The sequence below is a fragment of the Aedes aegypti genome, chromosome 1 (assembly GCF_002204515.2).
Source record: "Aedes aegypti strain LVP_AGWG chromosome 1, AaegL5.0 Primary Assembly, whole genome shotgun sequence".
Classification (NCBI taxonomy): domain Eukaryota; kingdom Metazoa; phylum Arthropoda; class Insecta; order Diptera; family Culicidae; genus Aedes; species Aedes aegypti.
In genome coordinates this window covers 180,078,663-180,098,924 of record NC_035107.1, presented here as the reverse complement: position 1 = coordinate 180,098,924, position 20,262 = coordinate 180,078,663, and the positions used below count along the sequence as shown (strand labels likewise).

The 20,262-nt window shown below is 36.1% G+C and overlaps 1 protein-coding gene across 1 annotated transcript; it reads right to left on the bottom strand.

Annotated features, from left to right (window-relative positions):
• Positions 1 to 7,011: 7,011 nt before the first annotated feature.
• Positions 7,012 to 19,909, bottom strand: LOC5568159 (homeobox protein bagpipe). The gene is made up of 3 exons (XM_001657853.2): positions 19,013 to 19,909; positions 7,892 to 8,316; positions 7,012 to 7,553 (listed from the first exon to the last, which is right to left on the bottom strand). The coding sequence occupies exons 1-3, from the start codon at positions 19,521 to 19,523 to the stop codon at positions 7,194 to 7,196; spliced, it is 1,296 nt and encodes a 431-aa protein (XP_001657903.2). The 5' UTR covers positions 19,524 to 19,909; the 3' UTR covers positions 7,012 to 7,193.
• Between the last annotated feature and the right edge of the window lie 353 nt (positions 19,910 to 20,262).

Genomic DNA, 20,262 nt, shown 5'->3' with positions numbered 1-20,262 from the left:
TTAACTGTCAATTTTGTAGTTACCTAAAAGGTAGCTGGAAAAAATGCCTACATTATGATTGAAGAAATTTTTGTTTCTATGCTTTTTGGTTCTTAAGTAGTTTTGATCATGTTTTAGGAACGAAAAATGAGCGTACAGTTAAACCTCCATGAGTCGATGTTCCATTACTCGATATCGACTCATGGAACCATATTAAAAATCAAATTTTATGGTTACCGTAATCCGGGGTATCATTGATCAGCGGGGTAACATTGATCGGAATGACTCACCTCATCAAAAGTTCGTATTATCATTTATTGATGAAACATTTTCAAATCATGAATGGTGCTTCTCTTTCTTATATTCATAAGCTCATAAAAGGTAATATTTTTGTGAAAATTGCGTTTACCTTCTGCGTGAATTTGTCAACTTTTCGAAATAATGATTTTAATTGTTAAGGATGACACTACCGAAGAATCATGTCTCACATAAGTTCTGCAAACGATATAAGCAAGCAAAATGTGGTTCTTACTAAAAATGACATCGCCGAAAACGATTCCGTTGTCAAAACTCTTATAAGTATGCTCAATTAGGCAACATTACTGAATTACTGTTAGGAATGTAAAATTCCCTTAGGAAATTGCCTACCTTTAGGCGTATTCCGTGGTTCGAGGTGTTTTTAATTTTAAAATAACTCAAAAAGTAAATGACTTGTAAGCGTTTGGTCTTCATTTTCGGCTTCAGGGGCCATGATTTAAGTAAGTAACGACATTTTCTTTATTACCGAATGTTGTTTATAAAGGTGATCAATGTTACCCCATATCAACTAAATAAAAAAATCGCCTAAAACATTTTTTTCAACATGCTTAAATCTTTCAATAAACAAAATACAGTATATAGTCTCGAGCTATGGGTGGCAGTACTTGTTTTAAAAATATAAAACCTGCAACATTTGCATTTTTAAACGAAATATTGAAGAAACATTTAGAAAAATGATCAATGTTACCCCGGATTACGGTACTACGATGGTCCCATCAAACGGCTCTCCATAGCATTGCTGTTCCATAACTCGATATTTCCATGAGTCGATGGTCCCTTCAAAATCGACTCATAGATGGTTGACTGTATTGGATCCTATTGATCGCTCTTTTCAAATATACTTTGTTTGTAAGCTGGAATAGCTAATCGGGTTATCATTATTTATTTTCCTTAACGGTGAAAAATGTCCTGTTAAACTTATTTCATTTAAAAAAATCTCAAAGTTTTGAGAAAATTTGATTCCGATTTGACAAAAAAAATGTATCTGTTACGCTTTTATCTTCAGTTATGATTTTCGAACGAAAAGACTTGTACGAGAAATCTTGGCATTTTTCACAAAACTATGACCAAACGCAGGAATAAAAAAGTAGTACATCTATACAATTTCAGTGATTGAAATTTATAAAATTCTGTTCTCAAAAATATTTCTTTGAAAATCTTACACGAGTTGGAACATAGTTTTCCCGGCTTTTCTTTACGAATTTTCTCAACGGTGGAAAATTTTGTGGAAAACTTTTTCCAGTTAACATTTTTTTTCTATTCGTGAGAAAATTTGCTTTCATTTTCATAAAAAAAACTATGTTTCTACGATGCTTCTTTCTTGAGCTATGATTTTTCAAAGAAAAGGCTCAAAATGGCAAATTTGCACATTTTTTACAAAATTGGCCATAACTCAAAACTGAAAAAAAAATACCATTTCGAAAATTTCAGCGATTAAAGCTTATAAAATTACCTTCTCAAAAATATTTTTTTGAAAATTTTCCACGAGTTGGAGCAAAGTTTTTTCGGCTTTTCTTTACGAATTTTCTCAACGGTGAAAAATTTTGTGGAAAAGTTTTTCCAGTTAATTTTTTTTATTCCTGAGAAAATTTGCTTTCATTTTCATTAAAAAAAATTTTGTTTCTATGATGCTTCGTTCTTGAGTTATGATTTTTCAAAGTAAGTAGTGTCAGGGGAAAACGAAAAAAAAACCCAACGGAGTTTTCTGGGAAAATAGGCGACCCCCCCCCCCCCTGCCTGTGGAAAAAGTTTCATGAAAATCTGAGATCTTTCGGCCCAAAACCGTACGGAAATAAAAAAAAAACCCACAAACAATCATGTAAATGTTTACACTACCCAACTTACGCTACTTACAACTAATCATACTACATTAACTTAAAATTAGTGAACTAAGCCTACCATGACTCATGCTGTGCGTACACAATTTCTTTCTGCTGTCGAGAGGCAAAATTGTCACAACACTGCAACAGAATCCTTGCTAATTGTTCGTTAAAAGCTCACATAGTGTTTGGGTAAAGCAGAATGAGCGTTTTTATTCAGCGAAATTCCTTTGATAAAGATTGTCGGTTGCATACGACACGATGCGACAATTTTTCACGGCAATACAAACAACAAACGACGACCGAGTTGAGCTACTCAGAGTTGCTCTAAAGCAACTCATGATCTAGCTCAAGATCAGTAGGCTGTCCCGCCCCTTGGCTCTAACAGTTTCGCTTTACCTCCGAGAGGGAGTTTTTTTATGAGGGGGTAGCCAATACCGTCGGGGCCGGCGGATTTACCAGTACTAGACCCGAGGGCAAAGTTGAGCTCTCGCATGGAGAAGAAGCAATTCAATGAGAGGTGCCATGGTCCTCCGGAATCACGAAACTGGATAAACTAGATTGGTTGTTAGTGATTCTTTGGCTGAAAACTGGATCGTATGCATCGATGCTGACTAGACTACCAAAGTAATTTCCCAGGGCTTCGGCAACCGCAGAAGGCTCGGTGATCGTTGACCCTTGGATGTCCAGGGAAACCGACGTGATTCTCCTTTTACCACTTAAGGCGTTAATCTTCCCCCATAAATCAGCCGAGGTTTGGGAAGAATTCATGGAATCAAGAAATTCTTCCCATGATAACCGCTTGGCTGTTCTTATGGTAGAACGACATTTTATGTTGACGGTTCGATAAATCCTGAGTTTATCTTCCTTCTCCGAATGGTCGTTGGAAAGCCTTTTAAGTTCTTTCAGGGAATTCAATCTGGCATTCTTCGGCAAGGGCTTTCCCAAGAATATTATTTAGTTCACTTTAACAGAAGTGATCCAATTAATATTAAAGCTTCAGAAAAAGCAAGACTTTTGTTCGATGTCCGTGTGACATGGGAACATTTCCAGAAACCTGGAAGAAATTTCCAGTACCCCACTCAGTGCCGTCGTTGCCAGATGTGGGGTGATGGAACAAAATATTTCCGCATGGATGCTAAATGCATTTTCGCGCTAAGGACGTCTGTCCTGTGCAGGATGATACCACAAAGTTTGAATGCGCAAATTGCAGGGGCCCTCATAAGTCTAACTTATGGGATTGCCCTTCGCTTAGGCGAGTCGTCGAGGCTCGTGTCAGGCAGATGAACGGTAATGTCCGTTACGGTAACGGTCGTTTCCGGAAGTCCCCTGGTCGAATAATGATCATTTTTCAATTAGCGGACTTTGGGGCAAGTGTGCCATAGGGGCAAGTGTGCCACCCCTGCTTTTTATAAAAACTACAATATATATTTTTTCTTTGAGCTTAACAATATGTTCCTTCATAGTTCACAATATAATAATCAAAATATGATGAACATTGCTCTATTTTACACGTATTTACATCGATTTTTGCAAAGACAACCAAATTTGAGTGGATTTTTATAAGATTTCGTTGTTTCCAAATAGCATGGTAAAAGGTAAATTATTAACAGATTTTTCTAACGTACTATACATCGTGAAACTATTCAAATGTGTAAGTTATTGTGGCATTTCAACGAAAAAAGTATGTAGTTTTACATACAAAATCCAGTTTGGTTGAAATGTATAGTTATTGGGGCAAGTGTGCCACCTATTTGGTAAACAAAAATTGTTGAAGTGAAATTTATAAAAATGTAAACATCATCAACAAAATCATAATAGTAAACTAAAATGAGGCACCGTTAGTGGTTTCTGAAGCATAGTAGGGGAATAACTAACATGTTTGCCCCCCAAAGTGATTTTATCTCAAAATATTCAATAATAACATGTTTTTCGGCTTATTAAGTACCGTTTTACATATCTACATCAATATTTTACCATTATTTAGTGCTGATCTAGTGTAATATTATACATATTTGCCGTAATATAAGGGTACTACTTATATTGTATTGAATGGAGACAAAAATAACCATTTTAGTTATTCGAATGAGTAATAGAGAGTTACGCATGTTTTGAACCTTGTTATAAAGCACCACCTTATTACGATAAACTTAAAATTATTTTTAAATTATCGATTAGCGTCTGCTTTTTAAGTCATAGTAATATGAAATAAAGAAAATTTCATTACAAGTAGAATTACATGCGATGTTCATTCGGTAGCCGTCTTGCCCCATATGGGTGGCACACTTGCCCCATAGTGTGGAAAAATAGGTTATTTTGGATGATATTTGAGAAGCTCAAAAACTAATACTTTTTGAAATTATTTTCATTTAAAATGGCACAGTGGTTATGAAAAGATGTGAAACTATCATCATGAGGCTAAATTGGTGGTTTTTATAAGCCTTGGGCAAAGTTAGAGAACAATTTGCTTAAGGTGGCACACTTGCCCCAAATTCCGCTAACAATCGCTTGATTAAAAATCGTAGCCATCAGGAAGATTATAATCATTTTTTTTAAAGGACAATCTAGGTCGATATGGTACCAGGTAATTTGAAATCCTATGCTGATATCGTAGCAGGTAACTTAAACTCCTCCCCTTCGCATAGTACAAGTAATCGTTCTAATTGTTTCAAATGAAATAGAAAAAAACCCTGCCGCCATAGGAAACTTCTATTTCGCCTCTTCGTCTGCCAAAAATCCTGACAGAAAATCATCAGATAACGTACCCACTTCAAGTGATATGTCTCCCTATGAATTTATTTTTCTCACTAAACAATTGAATCAAATGATCAATGTTCAAAACCACCACTAAGACTGAAGCAGTCCAAAGTGGTGTAAAATTTACTAATTAAATTGTTATTGGATTACGTTTTCCTAATGGATCCAAATAATAATTGAAATATTTCAAATTGGAATGCTCGCTCTTTGAATGGTAAAAAGGATGAGCTGTTTATTTTTCTAACAGTTAATAACATACATATTGCAGTTATTACTGAAACTTATTTGAAACCTGGATCCAAACTATTTTGTTTATTGTGATGATCGACTTGATGAGGCATGGTGGGGAAGTTGCAATTATCATATTAAACATATAAAACTTCAAATTTTTCGCCATTTCAAACCAAAGTTTTTGAAACTTTGTGTGTTTCTGTTGAAATACAGCTTGGCAAATATACTTTCATAGCTGCCCTGACGAAGCTCTTACGAAAGAAATGTTGTTTTGCTATTAAAATGTCTTTCTCATTTTGGATAAGTTCTTGAAGTAAATGTGTTTGAAACGTTAAGAGGACGTTTTTCCTTGATTCCAGCGATATAAATAACAATTATACCAGATAATGAACTAAAAATAGTCAAGTTTGCGATTCTGTAACAGGCCGTAGTGACGGAAAAATGAAAGAATATTTGGACAAAAATCTCTGTCATTGTCTCGCCGTCCGATGACAGTGAGGAAAGCATCTATGTGAAAGTCGTGTGACACCCTCTACTTACATTGACGCATTCCAGCCTCGGTGAGAAACGATACTGTCAAAAAATGCTCGAACGTGATTGGTTGGATAAGAAAGGGGTCAACATTTATCAGTGTTTCGATAGTTTAACAAAAAAAAAAATCAGTTATCGGAAGTATTACTATCGATGCGGAGATACATTTCTGATCAAATGATATTAACATCTGTACTCCCAACCCCCCTCAGAGAATCGGAAGTGATACTTTGACCATGCATAACTTTATCATTTTCGAAACGATTTTCAAAAAATTTTCGGTGATGGAACCACACAATTTAAGATTGATGTTCGTTTTTAGGTTTTTGAAATAGATGCGTCTACCCAAAGTTATTAAGGAAAAGGCACTTCCTAGTTTTTTGAAAAACGCATTTGTTTTACAAACTCAACGATAAAACAAAATTTAAAGCGATGACGTTTATTTTTTTTTACATTAATTTACTTGTTTGAGTGTAGTGAACACGTTTGAGCAGAAATTGAAATGTTTGATTACACTCAAAATTTCTTTCACTCAACATATTACGGAGAACCCTATTATTAGGATCCCTTTGTCTGTAACTCAAAATTCAAAGCGATGACATATAGTTTTTTCGACGTGAAATTGATTGTGAAAGTCAAGTAAACATTTTTGAGTAAAAAATGAATTTCCGATAACACTCGAAATTTATTTTACCCAGAAAACTACACAAAAAACGTATTTCCTGAACTTTTTTTACTATAAATCAAAATTGAAGGCTATGACATGTAGTTTTTTCGGCGTGAATTTACTAGCAGAGGTCAAGTGAATATTGTAGAGTAGTTGAATATTTTTTTGACTACACTCAAAATTGTTATTACATTAAAAACAATATAAACAACTTATATCCCAAGCTTGTTCGTCTATAAATAAAAAATCAAGGCATTCGGACATTCATTTTTTTTACTCAAATATGCTCACTCGACTTTCACAATCAGTTTCATGTCGAGAAAACTATATATGATCGCTTTAAATTTTGAGTTACAGACAAACGGGTCCAAAAATAGGGTTTTACGTGATATTTTAAGTAAAAGCAAATTTTGAGTGTAATAAAAAATTCAATTTCTGCGCAAACATGTTCATTTAACTTTTACAAGTAAATTCATGCTGAACTACATGTCATAGCCTTGAGTTTTTATTTACGGACTATCAAAGTCGAAAATTTTATGTATTTTATCCCAACGGGTTTTTATGTGATGAGAAATCTACTCTTAAGAGCCTTAGCGAAGGTACTTACCTCTATATTGATGGTGTCTGAAGTTGTTTATTTTTATTATTTTCGAAATAGGAATGTTCATCAGAATAAAACCATACCATTCTAGATTTTAGAAGGTAATTTATTGCATTTAATTTTTCATACATCGAGTCTAAGCTTAATCTTTGGTATTCCAATAGTGTAAAGTATTTACAATATTTCATCTAAATTGCATTCATTCCAAATGTGAGGAATAATCTTTCGATTCTATTTACACTTTCAATCACTAAGATTGTGAATAATTCCAACCTCCCCCCGTCACACATCAATCTATTTCTACGTTCTCATTTTCATCACCCTCCTCTGCAGAGAGCATTTCGCAATCTCGACTGCGACATCTTTCTCGCCTCGGATGATCATCGGATTTCCGCTCCCGATCGAAGCACACGTCGTCGTCATTTTTCGCTGAATCTCTCGCTGCCAATGAGGAGCCCGTCGGCGAAGAGTGCCGCTCGTGGCCTTCGATTCCCGAGTCGGATGGAGGAGATCGGGTGGAAAAGTTGAGAGGCTGCTTGGAGGCAACAGCAGCTGCTGCGGCCATCACAGGGATCGCTCCCGGTATCTTAGATGGGTAAAAGTAGGAGAACGGCATTGGGGGAACCGGCATTCCGTAGGCCATTTGTATCTGTGTCGGGAATTTGTTTGAATCATTAATTGTTCTTGAAGGCGAAACAATAACGTAAATTCTTGATTGTCGGCTATCTCAGTCTTAATCAGCGAACGTTTTAATTTATTTTGCCTGACGATTCGGCCATTTTTTGTGGCCTTTTTCAAGGAAAAAATGGTCAATCGTTTTTGTCCGATTGACCATTTTTCCTTTGAAAAAGGTCACAACAAATGGCCGAAACGTCGGTCAAAATAAATTAAAACGTTCGCTGATGAAGACTGAGATAGGCGACAACCAAGAATTTACGTTTTCAACTTCCAGTCGCAACCCCCAATAAATGAAACAATAACTCTTACCTGGTGTCGATATACGTTCAAAAGCGCTGGATCTAATCCGGAGGCGTAATGTGGTTGTCCTGCTAGCATAGCTGCCGGGCCATAAGTGCCGTCCTCGCGAACAAGAACTTGAACCGGAACTCGTTTCGTCGCACTCAGTATTGCTGCCTCGTGTTGCTGGATTTGTTTCCGCTTGGTTTTGTAACGACGATTTTGGAACCAGATTTTAACCTGCGTTTCGGTAAGTCGAAGACTTTTTGCCAGCTCGGATCGTTCCGGTCCGGATAGATAACGCTGCTGTGCGAAGCGACGTTCCAGCTCGAAGACCTGCGAGTGGCTGAACGCTGCCCGGGAACGTTTTTTTCGAGCAGCCGTGGGAGCGTCGTCACCGGGAAGGGAGCCGTTGTGAATTGACAGGTTGCCATATGGAGAAGGCGTATCGCAATCTGTGGAGAGGGAAGTGAAAGAATTTTCATAAAGTCATTGCTGCTATCGAAAGATTATAAAAATGACTAAAATGGTAGAAAACGCTCCATACGGATCACAAATAGAAAATATGTTTGAATTTGCCTTCAATCATTTTATGGACACTTTGTTTATTAAATATTTTATGGTTCTTAACCTTTCGGCTGTCGCGCGAATTTTTGTAAGACCAGTAGTATTTTGTGCAACACACTTAATTTTTCATGTTTAACACGAAAAACATCGCTATCTTGAAGAAATATAAAAAACCACTTTCGACAAAGTTGTTTAGGAGATTAAGGGCTAAAGATTAAACCGCTAGTTGGCGCTATTGTGCATGAAACTTTTGTTCTGCGGATATCTCAGAAGCCTGTTCACTTTAAAACATTGTATCTTCGGCAAAATTGTTCAGTAAATTAAGAGCTATAATTAATAAGCTATATTCCCTCAGAGAGCTTCGGGGAGCATGATATTTTTCTTTGTTTTGCGATAATTCTAGGGTCCTGACCATTTAGAAAGATGTCACCTTCAGCACAGGGCTGATTTCTTTGAATTATCTGTATTTCTGTATCCTGGAGCAAAATATCTTGAATTTCATGAGTAACAAATTTTGAATCTGTATCTCTAAAAATTGAAGTGGAAATAAGAATTATACAAGAAGTTCTAAGAAATACCAATCATTTCATTCATTTCAAAAATGTATATTTTGATTTTTGCTCAAAAATATTTATAAATCTGTATATTTTTGGCAAAATTCTGTATACAGAATCTGTATATCTGTATTTTTCTGAAAAATCTGTAATCTGCATATACAGATTATTGGTCATAAAATATTCTAAAAAATCTATATATGTAATCACTCGGATAAGGAAGGCCCCAATGTCTGTATGAATGTTTCAAATAAAGAGCTTTTGGTTTATGTGGGAATTTTGGAAGCATCATTAAAAATCAAACGTTTTGCAAACTAAAAATCAGCAGATTTGATAAAGTTGCAGAGGGGTATAAAATCAATTTTGTGTTTTTTGAATCTTTCCGACCAGTGGATTACAACAAAACTGTATCACAATTAGGAAAAATTTACCAGTTATGACTATAGTAATTCCCTATTTAGACATATGGAAATTCTTGAAAACTTTCACATTTTGAGTATTTTTGAATGTTTTAACTTCAAGATATATTTGGTATCTTACTGCTTCAACACACAAAATGTCTAAGAACTTCAAAATAGTTTAATTATCACGTATGGCGAAATAGGTAACCATTATGTCCATATCTGGTATACCTACCATATATCAAGATTTGTTACAAATAACAAACAGTATTTCATTTTTGGTAGGAGCACTTTAAGTAGATGGAACAAATAATGAATAATTATATTTTAATTAATAATTTAAGCAAAATCAGTTATAGCATCAAATGCTGTTTAAAATTTGTTTCAATTTAAAACATAATCATAGCAAAATTCGATATAAAAAATCTGAGAGCAGTTGCTTTTGCATGTGCATAAAAGCGCATGTGAATACAATACAAAATTTGTTATAATTCAGTTATGGAAAATAACAAAATGAGTTATATTTTTGCATGATGAGAAACATAATTATTTACATTTTTGTTTAATTTATAACACATTTTGTTTCAATTTTGTTTGGTGTAAAGGAAAATGTTTTTTGATTTTGTTTATTATAACTAATTACAAGCAAAAACTAGTACATATTTTGTCAGATAAAACGCACTCACTAAGTAACAAAATCTATTACAAATCGGCTCAAAATAGAGTTGATGAGAAGGTTTGGGCCTGAAGTACAAAAGATCCACGGTTCAAGTACTAGGGTTATTTTTTTCTCACCAATCAAGCTAACGTTGGATTTGGAACGTTTTAATATATATATTTTTAATATCATTCGCACGGAATTAAATCTCTTGTTCTTTAATACAACACCGTTCTTAAAAGCACGCTACATGAAGAACTACCTTTTAATATGTAAAGGCAACTATGTGTGATGACTGAAGGGTAATCAGCGTAGCAACAGCCTTGAGAACTACACCTCATCCTATGATGTCCAGCAACGAGGAATCATTTGTTGACTTTTAATAATTAATGTATCTTCCAGCCTTTGTAAAGTAACCCAGCATCTAAATAAAGCTAATAAATATAACCTTTTAACCATCACACCAATGGTTAATTGCACCCACACATTGTTCAGATCGTTTAAACAAACACTATGTTCGGCATATACACTGTTAAAAATAATGAAGATTACACGTCATTTATGTGATAGAAACATCCAAATTTACATTGTATGCTTCCTGTACTGATGGTTTTTACGGCTGGCTTGTAAGGCCTGCACCAACCCCCTGTCTCGCCGGAGGATCATCGTGCACAGCACTGTTTAGAGTCCCACGCTGGCACTAGAACGATGATCAGCCGCTCCTAACATGGAGAACAGACGCTGTTTTGAGCCACCCCTAACATGGAGAACAGACGCTCTGATAAGCTACACCCTCAGAAGAGAGGAGCCCCCCTTCCCTGTCAGCATACGACCAAGGTCCCACCAGGTTTGGTACCCGATTTTCCCTACGGTTACTCGTACACCAGTAGGGTGGGGCTTATTTCCAAAAATCTTCCGTAGTCAGGATTTACAAAGAGGAAAATGATCATCGGTCCCAAAATAATATCCTGTGAAAAAATGAGAATTTTCGGTGAAGGTTAAGAGGTGGCGCAAAGGGCGTAAGTGCAATTTTCCCCTTTTAGTGAACTCTGAAAAAATTTGGTATGCTTTTCAGCTTGTTTTGGTGATTTTAGGACCCTTAAGGGCAAAAAATCACCTCAAAATTGCGATATCTCTACTCCTTTAGATGATATTTGACGAAATATACTTATGTATGCGATTTTTGGCCCTTGTATAAGTTACGCTGACTGATTACTATGAACCCGAATAAGCATATGATTAGCTGGGGCGAATTACTATGCAAATAAAATGGAGCGAAGAGCAAAGAAGGATGAGAGAAAGAACAAAAACACAGAAGAATGTAAGGTGGGGTGGGTTAAACAGTTGGGAGGGTGAAACTAGTGATGTGTTGAGTGTAACGAAGGAATCTTGTAAAATCTCGATTTTACGCAATGGAGAAAAGTTCCAGTAGAAAACGATGATTATATTGACTTCTATTTAATATAACCTACTTCAGAAATATTTCGAGCAATGTTTCTTCAAGTAGGGGAAGAGCACCAATTTTTGACCCATCTCTAGTTTTCGACCCATGCATACGATTTTAGATTACTCTTAATAGAAAAATTGCAGTAACGGCTAAAATGTCCTCAACTCCATGCGAAGTTGCATCATTATTCTCCTGGTAGGTATAGATAAATGCATGTCCACTTCACTGCTTTAGTTCAATAATCGTTTGGCTTTTTTTCCTAAATGTTGATAGCAATTTATCGGATTGGACCGTTGCAAAATATACATCCTGGAAATTCAGCCTCACACAGTATTAATTAAATTCAAAACAAATTTATATAAGCATTTATTTATTTATTTATTTATTTATTTATTTATTTATTTATTTATTTATTTATTTATTTGACGTCAAACATTTTGTATATATACATAGGACATCTTGTGAAAATTCCTTCATGTAGCTCTGTCGCAATTCCTAAAAAAATATGTTTCAGAACTGTGAAGCTTAAATTTTGTTTTAATTCGAGAGGTTTTTAACCCGAGGTGCTTTATCTCTTGCACCCCTTCGTGCAGTAATTTGAATTTTGACTACCGATTTTTTCCTTCTGTTGTTGTTTATATACATCGATTTCATATACAGATGTAGAACGATGTATTGAACTTCAACTGCATTTTCGTTTGTCCGAAGTTATGTTGAAGGTGTTGAGGCAAAAGTGAAGTATTGGAAGCCCAAACGCAATTAATTGTTGAAATGACCTCATAATCCTAAAATTCCTGTGGAAATTCTAAGAGGAAGTGTTACTGGTGGAAAGCAGAAATCGTTTATGAATTTACCTAATAAGGATATATCGTGCGGGATCAAAATCCGAACACCTATGAAATGAATCTAAACCCTTCCACTTCATATAAAACTCCTTCTATTTGTATGAAGTGTAAGGATTTTGAGCCTGTATTGGTTTAGGCCCCTCTGTAATTATTTTCAGATTATAAAAGCAATTGCTGGAGTTATATAAAACGGGCATTCTAAAATACAAAATTAGTGTTGAACTTGCATATAATCACATCTCATACATCCAACCGAGATATTTTTATGGTTCCGTAGTTTATTCTAATATAATATCATCAGTTACACCTTCCCTTGTTTAACTCACCCCACCTTACATTCTTCTGTGTCCTTTGTTCTTTCTCTTATCCTTCTTTGCTCTTCGTTCCATTCTACTTGCATAGGAATCCTCCCCAGCTATTCATATGCTTATTCGGGTTCATAGTAATCAGTCAGCGTAACCTATACAAGGGCCAAAAATCACATGTATACAATATATTTCGTCAAATATCATCTAAAGGAGTGGAGATATCGCAATTTTGAGGTGTTTTTTTGTCCTTAAGGGTCCTAAAATGCTGAAAAGCATACCAAATTTTTTCAGAGTTCACTAAAATGGGAAAATTTCACTTACGCCCTTTGCGCCACCTCTTAACCTTCACCAAAAAATTCTCATTTTTTCACAGGATGTTATTTTGAGACCGGTGATCATTTTCCTGACTACGGAAGATTTTTTGAAATAAGCCCCACCCTAGTACCCCAGGCGGCACCACGGGGAGGTAGGGATAGGAGTTACTGGACAAGAGGCTAAGAACCACAAAAGGGATCTATTTTATACCTGCAGGTACGCGAAGTACCAATGGTACGCCGTATTGTCCAGTCATTTACCACCCGTGATAAAAACATGATGACATTCAAATTTAAGTCTGAAATCATGTAAATATGTGTTATATGTGTTATATGTCACGTAATCGCACAGGATCCTGCTGGATTACATGACATATAATTTAAATTTACATGACATACCATGTTAATATCCGTGATATAACCCACTCCATGCGCAGTGCTCGCAGTGGAAAACGGAAAATAAGTAATACATACGAAATTGATGATTTTGATTATGACGATATTTTTGAAGACGCAAATCCCTTTGTTACAGCAGTCAATAGAAAAGTAAAAGAAAAGGTCCTGAACCAAATTCACCAGAAAGGAGTGAGTAAAATTGTGATTAAACCAACGTCCAATCAGCAACGGGAAAGATGGCTCCGTAATTGTGAAGTGTGCAACAGGATATAATGAGCAATTCTTGAAATCAGGCAGCCATCGGCACCCATCGTTAGAATTCCAATTTTATATCACTGATCGCTAGTTTTCAATAAAACTTAAGGGTGGTCCTTTTGGTTTTCTCAAATTGGTGGACCCCTCGTACGCCAGCTAGCTGAACAGTATGCGAAAAAGCCCATGTATTGATAAATCTTGAGTATTTATTCACGTGACATGTCTCATATTTCGCTTGGAACACATAGCAAACTTAGTGGCATCGTATAAAGAAAGGATATAGCTTTCATTTAAACTTGAAAAAAAATTTGGCCATCTTGAATTTTGTTAGAAAAATCGTTTTTTCAACATTAGCGCACCGCTAGTTTTGAATTCTGAGATCACCATCAGAAAGCTGAGAAAAAATTGCGTAAGATAGGCTACAAAAACTAGGTGAGCAATAGTATTTACCCTATGATATGAACGATTTTTTAAATCATGTTCTACTATTTTGACGTATATGGCGAGTGCAATCAATGCAAAAATATTTTTTTGTACAACAAAGAAACAAGTTTTTAATTGTTGGTGTATTATTTGAGACAGAATAGGACTGCCCATAACTGCATAACAGTCACATTCGACATTTTTTACAATTTCGAGTTAATACCGGGAGTCATCAAATGACAAATACTTTCGATCAACTTACTAAAATCTGTGAGATTGTTCTAGAAAAAGTACCAAGTTGTTTTGTCACATTGGCAATTGTAACCGCATAACAGTCACATTGAGATTATACATGAGCCTCGTAATGCAGTGGTAACGAAATTTCTATCAAAATTATTTTCTGACTATTCACCCAATAAGCGATGTGAGTTGTACAAAATTTCAGCCTCAAATAAGCACTTTTGAATTCTTAGTGATTTTTTGAAATATCAGTTCCCTCCCATACTGCAATAAAATGCAAACTTGGTATCCCATTTACTCCATGCCCACTTTTGTCGAATGTTACAAATATGCAGTTATGGGCAGAGGAGTATTATTTTGAGTGATAAAATCTGGCGGCCATCTTGTTTTTTTTTGCCATCTTAGTTTCAAGTAGTATCAGCTATAAATATTCCTCCGATGTCATCATTGCCCATCTAAAAAGTCATAATGAAGATATCGCCCAGGGGCCCAGATAGCCGTACCGATAAACGCGCAGCTATTCAGCATGACCATGCTGAGGGTCGTGGGTTCGAATCCCGCTGGTCGAGGATCTTTTCGTAAAGGAAATTTTCTCAATTCCCAGGGCAAAAATGCAAAAATGGTCAATCGGCAAAGAAAGCTCTCAGTTAATAACTGTGGAAGTGCTCATAAGAACACTAATCTGAGGAGCGGGCTTTGTCCCAGTTGGGACGTAACGCCAGAAAGAAGAGGAAGAATGAAGATATCGCGATTAATGATGTGAAAGTATTAAATGTTTATGAAAATCCACGCTTCCGATACAAGCAATACAATGCCGTAATCGAAGAAGGCATTAACAAAAAGTTAGTGTGAAATTTGATCGGCGCCTTTGTAGTTCCCGCGGTTAGTGTATTAAGATGCTTTGAATGTGGAGAATTCGGGCACATGAGTGCAAAGTGCAACAACAGCACTGCGTGCTCTATGTGCAGCGAACGTCGCAAACGTAAGAAACTATTTGATCAGAAAAATGCAGCTCGCATTTCATTGAATAGCAAACAAGTTCCAGCGACAAAAACTAGACATTTTGTATTTTAATATTGCTGAATTATCAACAAACTACGTTGCATTACGTTAGATTGTAGAGGAAAAATGACCATTTTTGGTACTTCTTTCGGAAATCATATTGTTGACATTGACGCATTTAATCAGTGTAATGTTCTGGGTTACAATATTGCTGCTTGTTTGTCACATTCAAGACACACTGTCGGAGTTGCTATTTATGTCAAAGAATCAGTTCAATTCAAGCTTCAATTGTACAAAGCGCTGGTTCTTTGGCATTACGGTTGTACGTGGGTAATTCAGCATCTTTAGGTTACAATCATTAATGAATTTGTTTTCGGGACTGCAATGACAGTTTTCAGATATATTTGTTTTGTTCACGTTCACACCACCAGCTGTTCATTTTATCCACTTAGTGCCGGTTAAATGAACATTTGCATCGTTTTTTGCTAGTGGTGAAAATATGTCAAGATTTCTCTCTTTAAGTTTGAAATCGTGTCGTTACTATAGATAACATCCCTATTTTTGATATTGCGTGATAGGACTATACAAATTCCTCGTTTTTCTATCAGAAACAAGATGATATACTTAAGGTGTTCATTTTACCACCCCTTCCCCTATTTGAGATAATCTTGTAAGAAAAAAGAGCTAGAAAAATATTCAAAATCGTCGGTATCAAATCTTGTTGAAAGAAGTATGGGTTTGCATAATAGTTCGGACAGTGTGGATCATAAAGCAGCTGTTTTAACGGAAATATTAAAAACCAGTACCAATGAGACCCAGACAACCAGAAGTCGCATAACAGTTTACGAACAAAGTCGTTTATTTACACAAATTTCATCACACCCGCACTACATGGTGGTTAATATCGTTTGATCGATGAGTTTCCTCGCATTAAACGCTATTTTATGAGTTCATACGTACATTTCGTTTCGTTCCGTATACTCGTACAAAGGAAGTCGGATCAATCCGTAGCAGCTGTCAAATCAACTTTGTTATCATAAATTAAGTCGCATAAGAGTACAGACTAGTTAGCAATAAAATTTACACATTCGCATTGTATGTTATTTTTCATCTTATAAAATATGCACGTATATCGCCTCCACGTTTGTACGTATAAGGTCTTTTCGCAACATCTTATACGTGAAACTTTGCGCATATAAGCATCGCATAACGCAAAAGGTGATTTCATTATACGTACATTCTGGTTGTCTGGGTTAGTTTAACAAAAAAATATTTTTTTTTTTAAACTCAAACATCTGGTAAAGCTACGTCGTCTTAAACGCAAAAAAAAAAGTATTTGCAAATTTTAAGAATAAATAATGATAAAAACTGGATAAAGTACAAGTTAGCGCGAAATATATATTCACAAACGTTAAAAAAGACCCGCAATAAATATATTCAGAGAAAAATTGATCAGCATCAGAATAACACCAACGAGTTATGGAAAATTTTAAAGTCTTCATTGAAACCTAATAATCCGCGATCCATAACTTTCGATGGCATATTAGAACAGTCAGAACAAGTAATTGCATGTAATTATAACAAATATTTTGTCGATAGCGTTTCATCGATCAATCAACCTATTAAGTTGGTTGATGAACCTGACGAAACCACCCCATTACATTTGATAGATTGAAAAGTATATGTTTTATATGATAAAACGGCTGGAGTAGATAATAAGGATGCTAGAGTTGTGCAATATTGTCATTGGACACAATCTGTTGGACCTTAAAAATGAAACTTTCACAATCGGGAACGTGCCACAGGTTTGGAAGGAATCATTGGTGATTCCTATACAAAAGGTTGCTGCAGCAATTACAGCCGAAGAGTTTCGACCCATCAACATGTTGCAAACATTAGAAAAAAATTTAACTTGGTGTCAAAGACCATATGATAAAGTATTTTAATAATAACAACTTGCTGATAACAGAGCAATTGGAGAAGGACATTCTAGTGAAACCGCATTGAACTTGGTTTTAGCCAAAGGAAAAGAGAAAAACGAGTGTATTTCTGGATCTGAAATGCGTCTTTGAGACGATTTCTAGGCCCTTATTATTGAAAAATTGTATTTTGTTTTTGGCTAGTAAAACACAAATATCGAGATTAGGGACGATTCAAATATGACGTCCATCGTTTTTCGGGTTTTCTAGACCCCCCTCCCCCCTCCGTTACGCTTTTTCCAACACCTAATACATGCACTGTCACACTTTAATACACCCCCTCCCCCCTTCCCCCAAATAGTAGACGTCATATTTGGACGACCCTTTACAGCGCATGCAAAATAACATTATGCGCTTGATTTTAAGATGTGATAGACGCACTGCCTCCCTTTTTTGTTAGTTTGGTGTTCGTTTTTAAGGTAGTCAATGGTTTGCTGCCTCGACATTTGTGTGACAGAATTGAAAGGGGAAGTGACATTCATAGATACAACACAAGAAACGCGGACGTTATCAGAACACCCAATTTTCTGCATGGTGCTTCACTAAGCTCATTATACCACAAAAGAATAAATGTTTTCAATTCTATGCTAATAGAAATAAAGCGTGCAACGACTCTGTCACAGTTCAAGAGACTATGCATTTCACACGTAAAAGGCTAACGTATAATTGGGTCCTAAAGTGTTTAATGAATCCTTATTTTAATTTAATAACACGAAATAGCATGTTACTGCAACTACTTTAGGATTTTTTTCCCGCTCAAAGAACTACTATATGATATTTAAACTATAATTTGAAAATTGGGTCCATAAATAAAAATTGGGACAGGGTTTTAGGACCCTATTGGTGCCGGTTTAGAATGCTTTTTACTACAATGTGAAGTGAATGATGGAGGAGTATCTATATTATGTTCTCGGTCAAGAGTCCTTACACTTGCTCAAGAGCGTGTACTTTGAGATATGTACAAGAGTTTCATGTGAATATTGTATCATTGAATCAAGAGTTAAGAACGGTATTGTTAAGCTCAAAAACATGGTCTGATCCCATCGAGAGAATGCCAGAAGAATTTATAATATTCGGCAAAAAATCAGTAAGTTCTGTAGGCTTTTGCTTTTGAAATATGTGAGGATTCCAATGTGGAATTCACTTTCAATGTAGTTGAATTTTAACTGCACCTTGAAAACAGCTCGCTTTTCATGCACAGCTCGAGCGGGGTGGTACTGATGATGAATGAATGCTTGACCGCTCTTGAGTTAAACGCACAAGATTCAAGGGCCCGGAAGCAATTGAACAATCCTTTGGTTGTCCTGTCCAGGAGTATTTCGACTTATTCATGAATGTTTTAGTTATTGATAGAATGTTTCTGATGGCACTTAGAAGGCATGAAAATAGCTCAGGAGGTTTATTCGAAAGGGGTTGGCCTTTTTTCTTAACTTAAACGTAGTAATAATATGCTTTATGTAGAACATTGTTCAAGCATGAGCAACGTGTTCTAAGATGTTCTGGAAATTTGATATATCAAAATTGGTATTGCGATGATTTGCATAATTTGAATAATGACCGCAGTAGCACTATGCATCGCATACCAATTATAGCAATTTGTTCGCAATCTTTCGCCGATGTCACGTGAACGGAAATGACTATAGATTGTTCCATTTGCTTCTAAACGAAAACCCATTCAAACGCCTTAAAAGCATCGTTTAGATGTTCGTTAAGTAATATTCATCCATTACGCTAATTGTTTATCGAACTTTGCTATGGTTACCTGAGTCATTTTCAGCCGATCGTCGCATATCCAAAGGGCTCTCATTCCTTCCTGCTTTTATCCGATAGCAATCAGATTCACTACCACTTGCTCCGCCAAGTCTTTTCTCATACCGTTCCCCTTCACATTCACCGGAATCAATTTGACACCGTGTCGCCAAATTATGCTCGATACGTTCCGCCGGAACCATATAACAATCCAGTGAGCCTCGTCTCAGCGACGGATGTAAGCTTGCCAGGTTAAAACTACTATTATTATTGTTGTGGTAATAAGCAGCCATGTTAAGTTTGCCATAAAATTCGGCATGGTCAATTTGCCGCGGACTGGTTCCACTTGTGCTTCCACTTTTATAGTACTTCATCCTTCCCAAGTCACCAAGTTCTTCCTCGTTACCGGACGATTCTATCGAACTGCGACGTTCACTATCTGCACCACGTGGCCGCGTCAAAATGTCATTGATCGAAAACGGAGTCGATGCGATCGATTTCACCGTCGATGTTGTCAAACTCATGTTCACGTCCAATCACCGCAACGGTTTTCTCAAAACTGATATCGAACCAATTGAATCATCCAACTTAAACCATTAGAATTGGAGGGCGAACCCGAAACACTAATTCGACACGACCGCACTTAATAAGCTTCCAAGTGGAAATGATGGATTTTCCGTTCGCATTTTCCACCGTACTTCGGTAGCTGGTTGAAAGCGGAGAAAAATAGACCGGGTTGATATTTCACCACTCTCGCCTTTTCCTTCGTCGTCTCAGTGAAACAATCGTGGCGCTGTTGGAAGAGTTGCGAGCACGTGCTCACTAGACTGGTTGGTGGTAATTCAGTGTTGATCCTGACTATAATAGACGATGAATTGAACCTATGATATTTAGAGAAAATAAATTTGACAGATAGTATGTTTGGTCGGATATTTCGTCGAAAAGGCAGTTGGTCGAGAATCAATTAGTTTCAATTTAAATAACAAGTTATTTGGACCAAAGGATGTTTAGTCGAATGGCTACTTTGTCGAAAACAATTTATGTGTGGTAATTGGTCGGACTACACTTAATCCAATAGTGTTTCTCGTTAAAAGTGGCATTTAGCAATATCTTCATATAGGTAATAGGGTGAAGCATTGAAAATTTGGGTTTCGTTATGAGACGTACTAATACTGAAGATTCATTATACTATCACACGATAGGTAGCAGAAAATTAGTAAAAAATATGTATCGTAAAACGGGGTAACTTTGATAGTTTTTTCG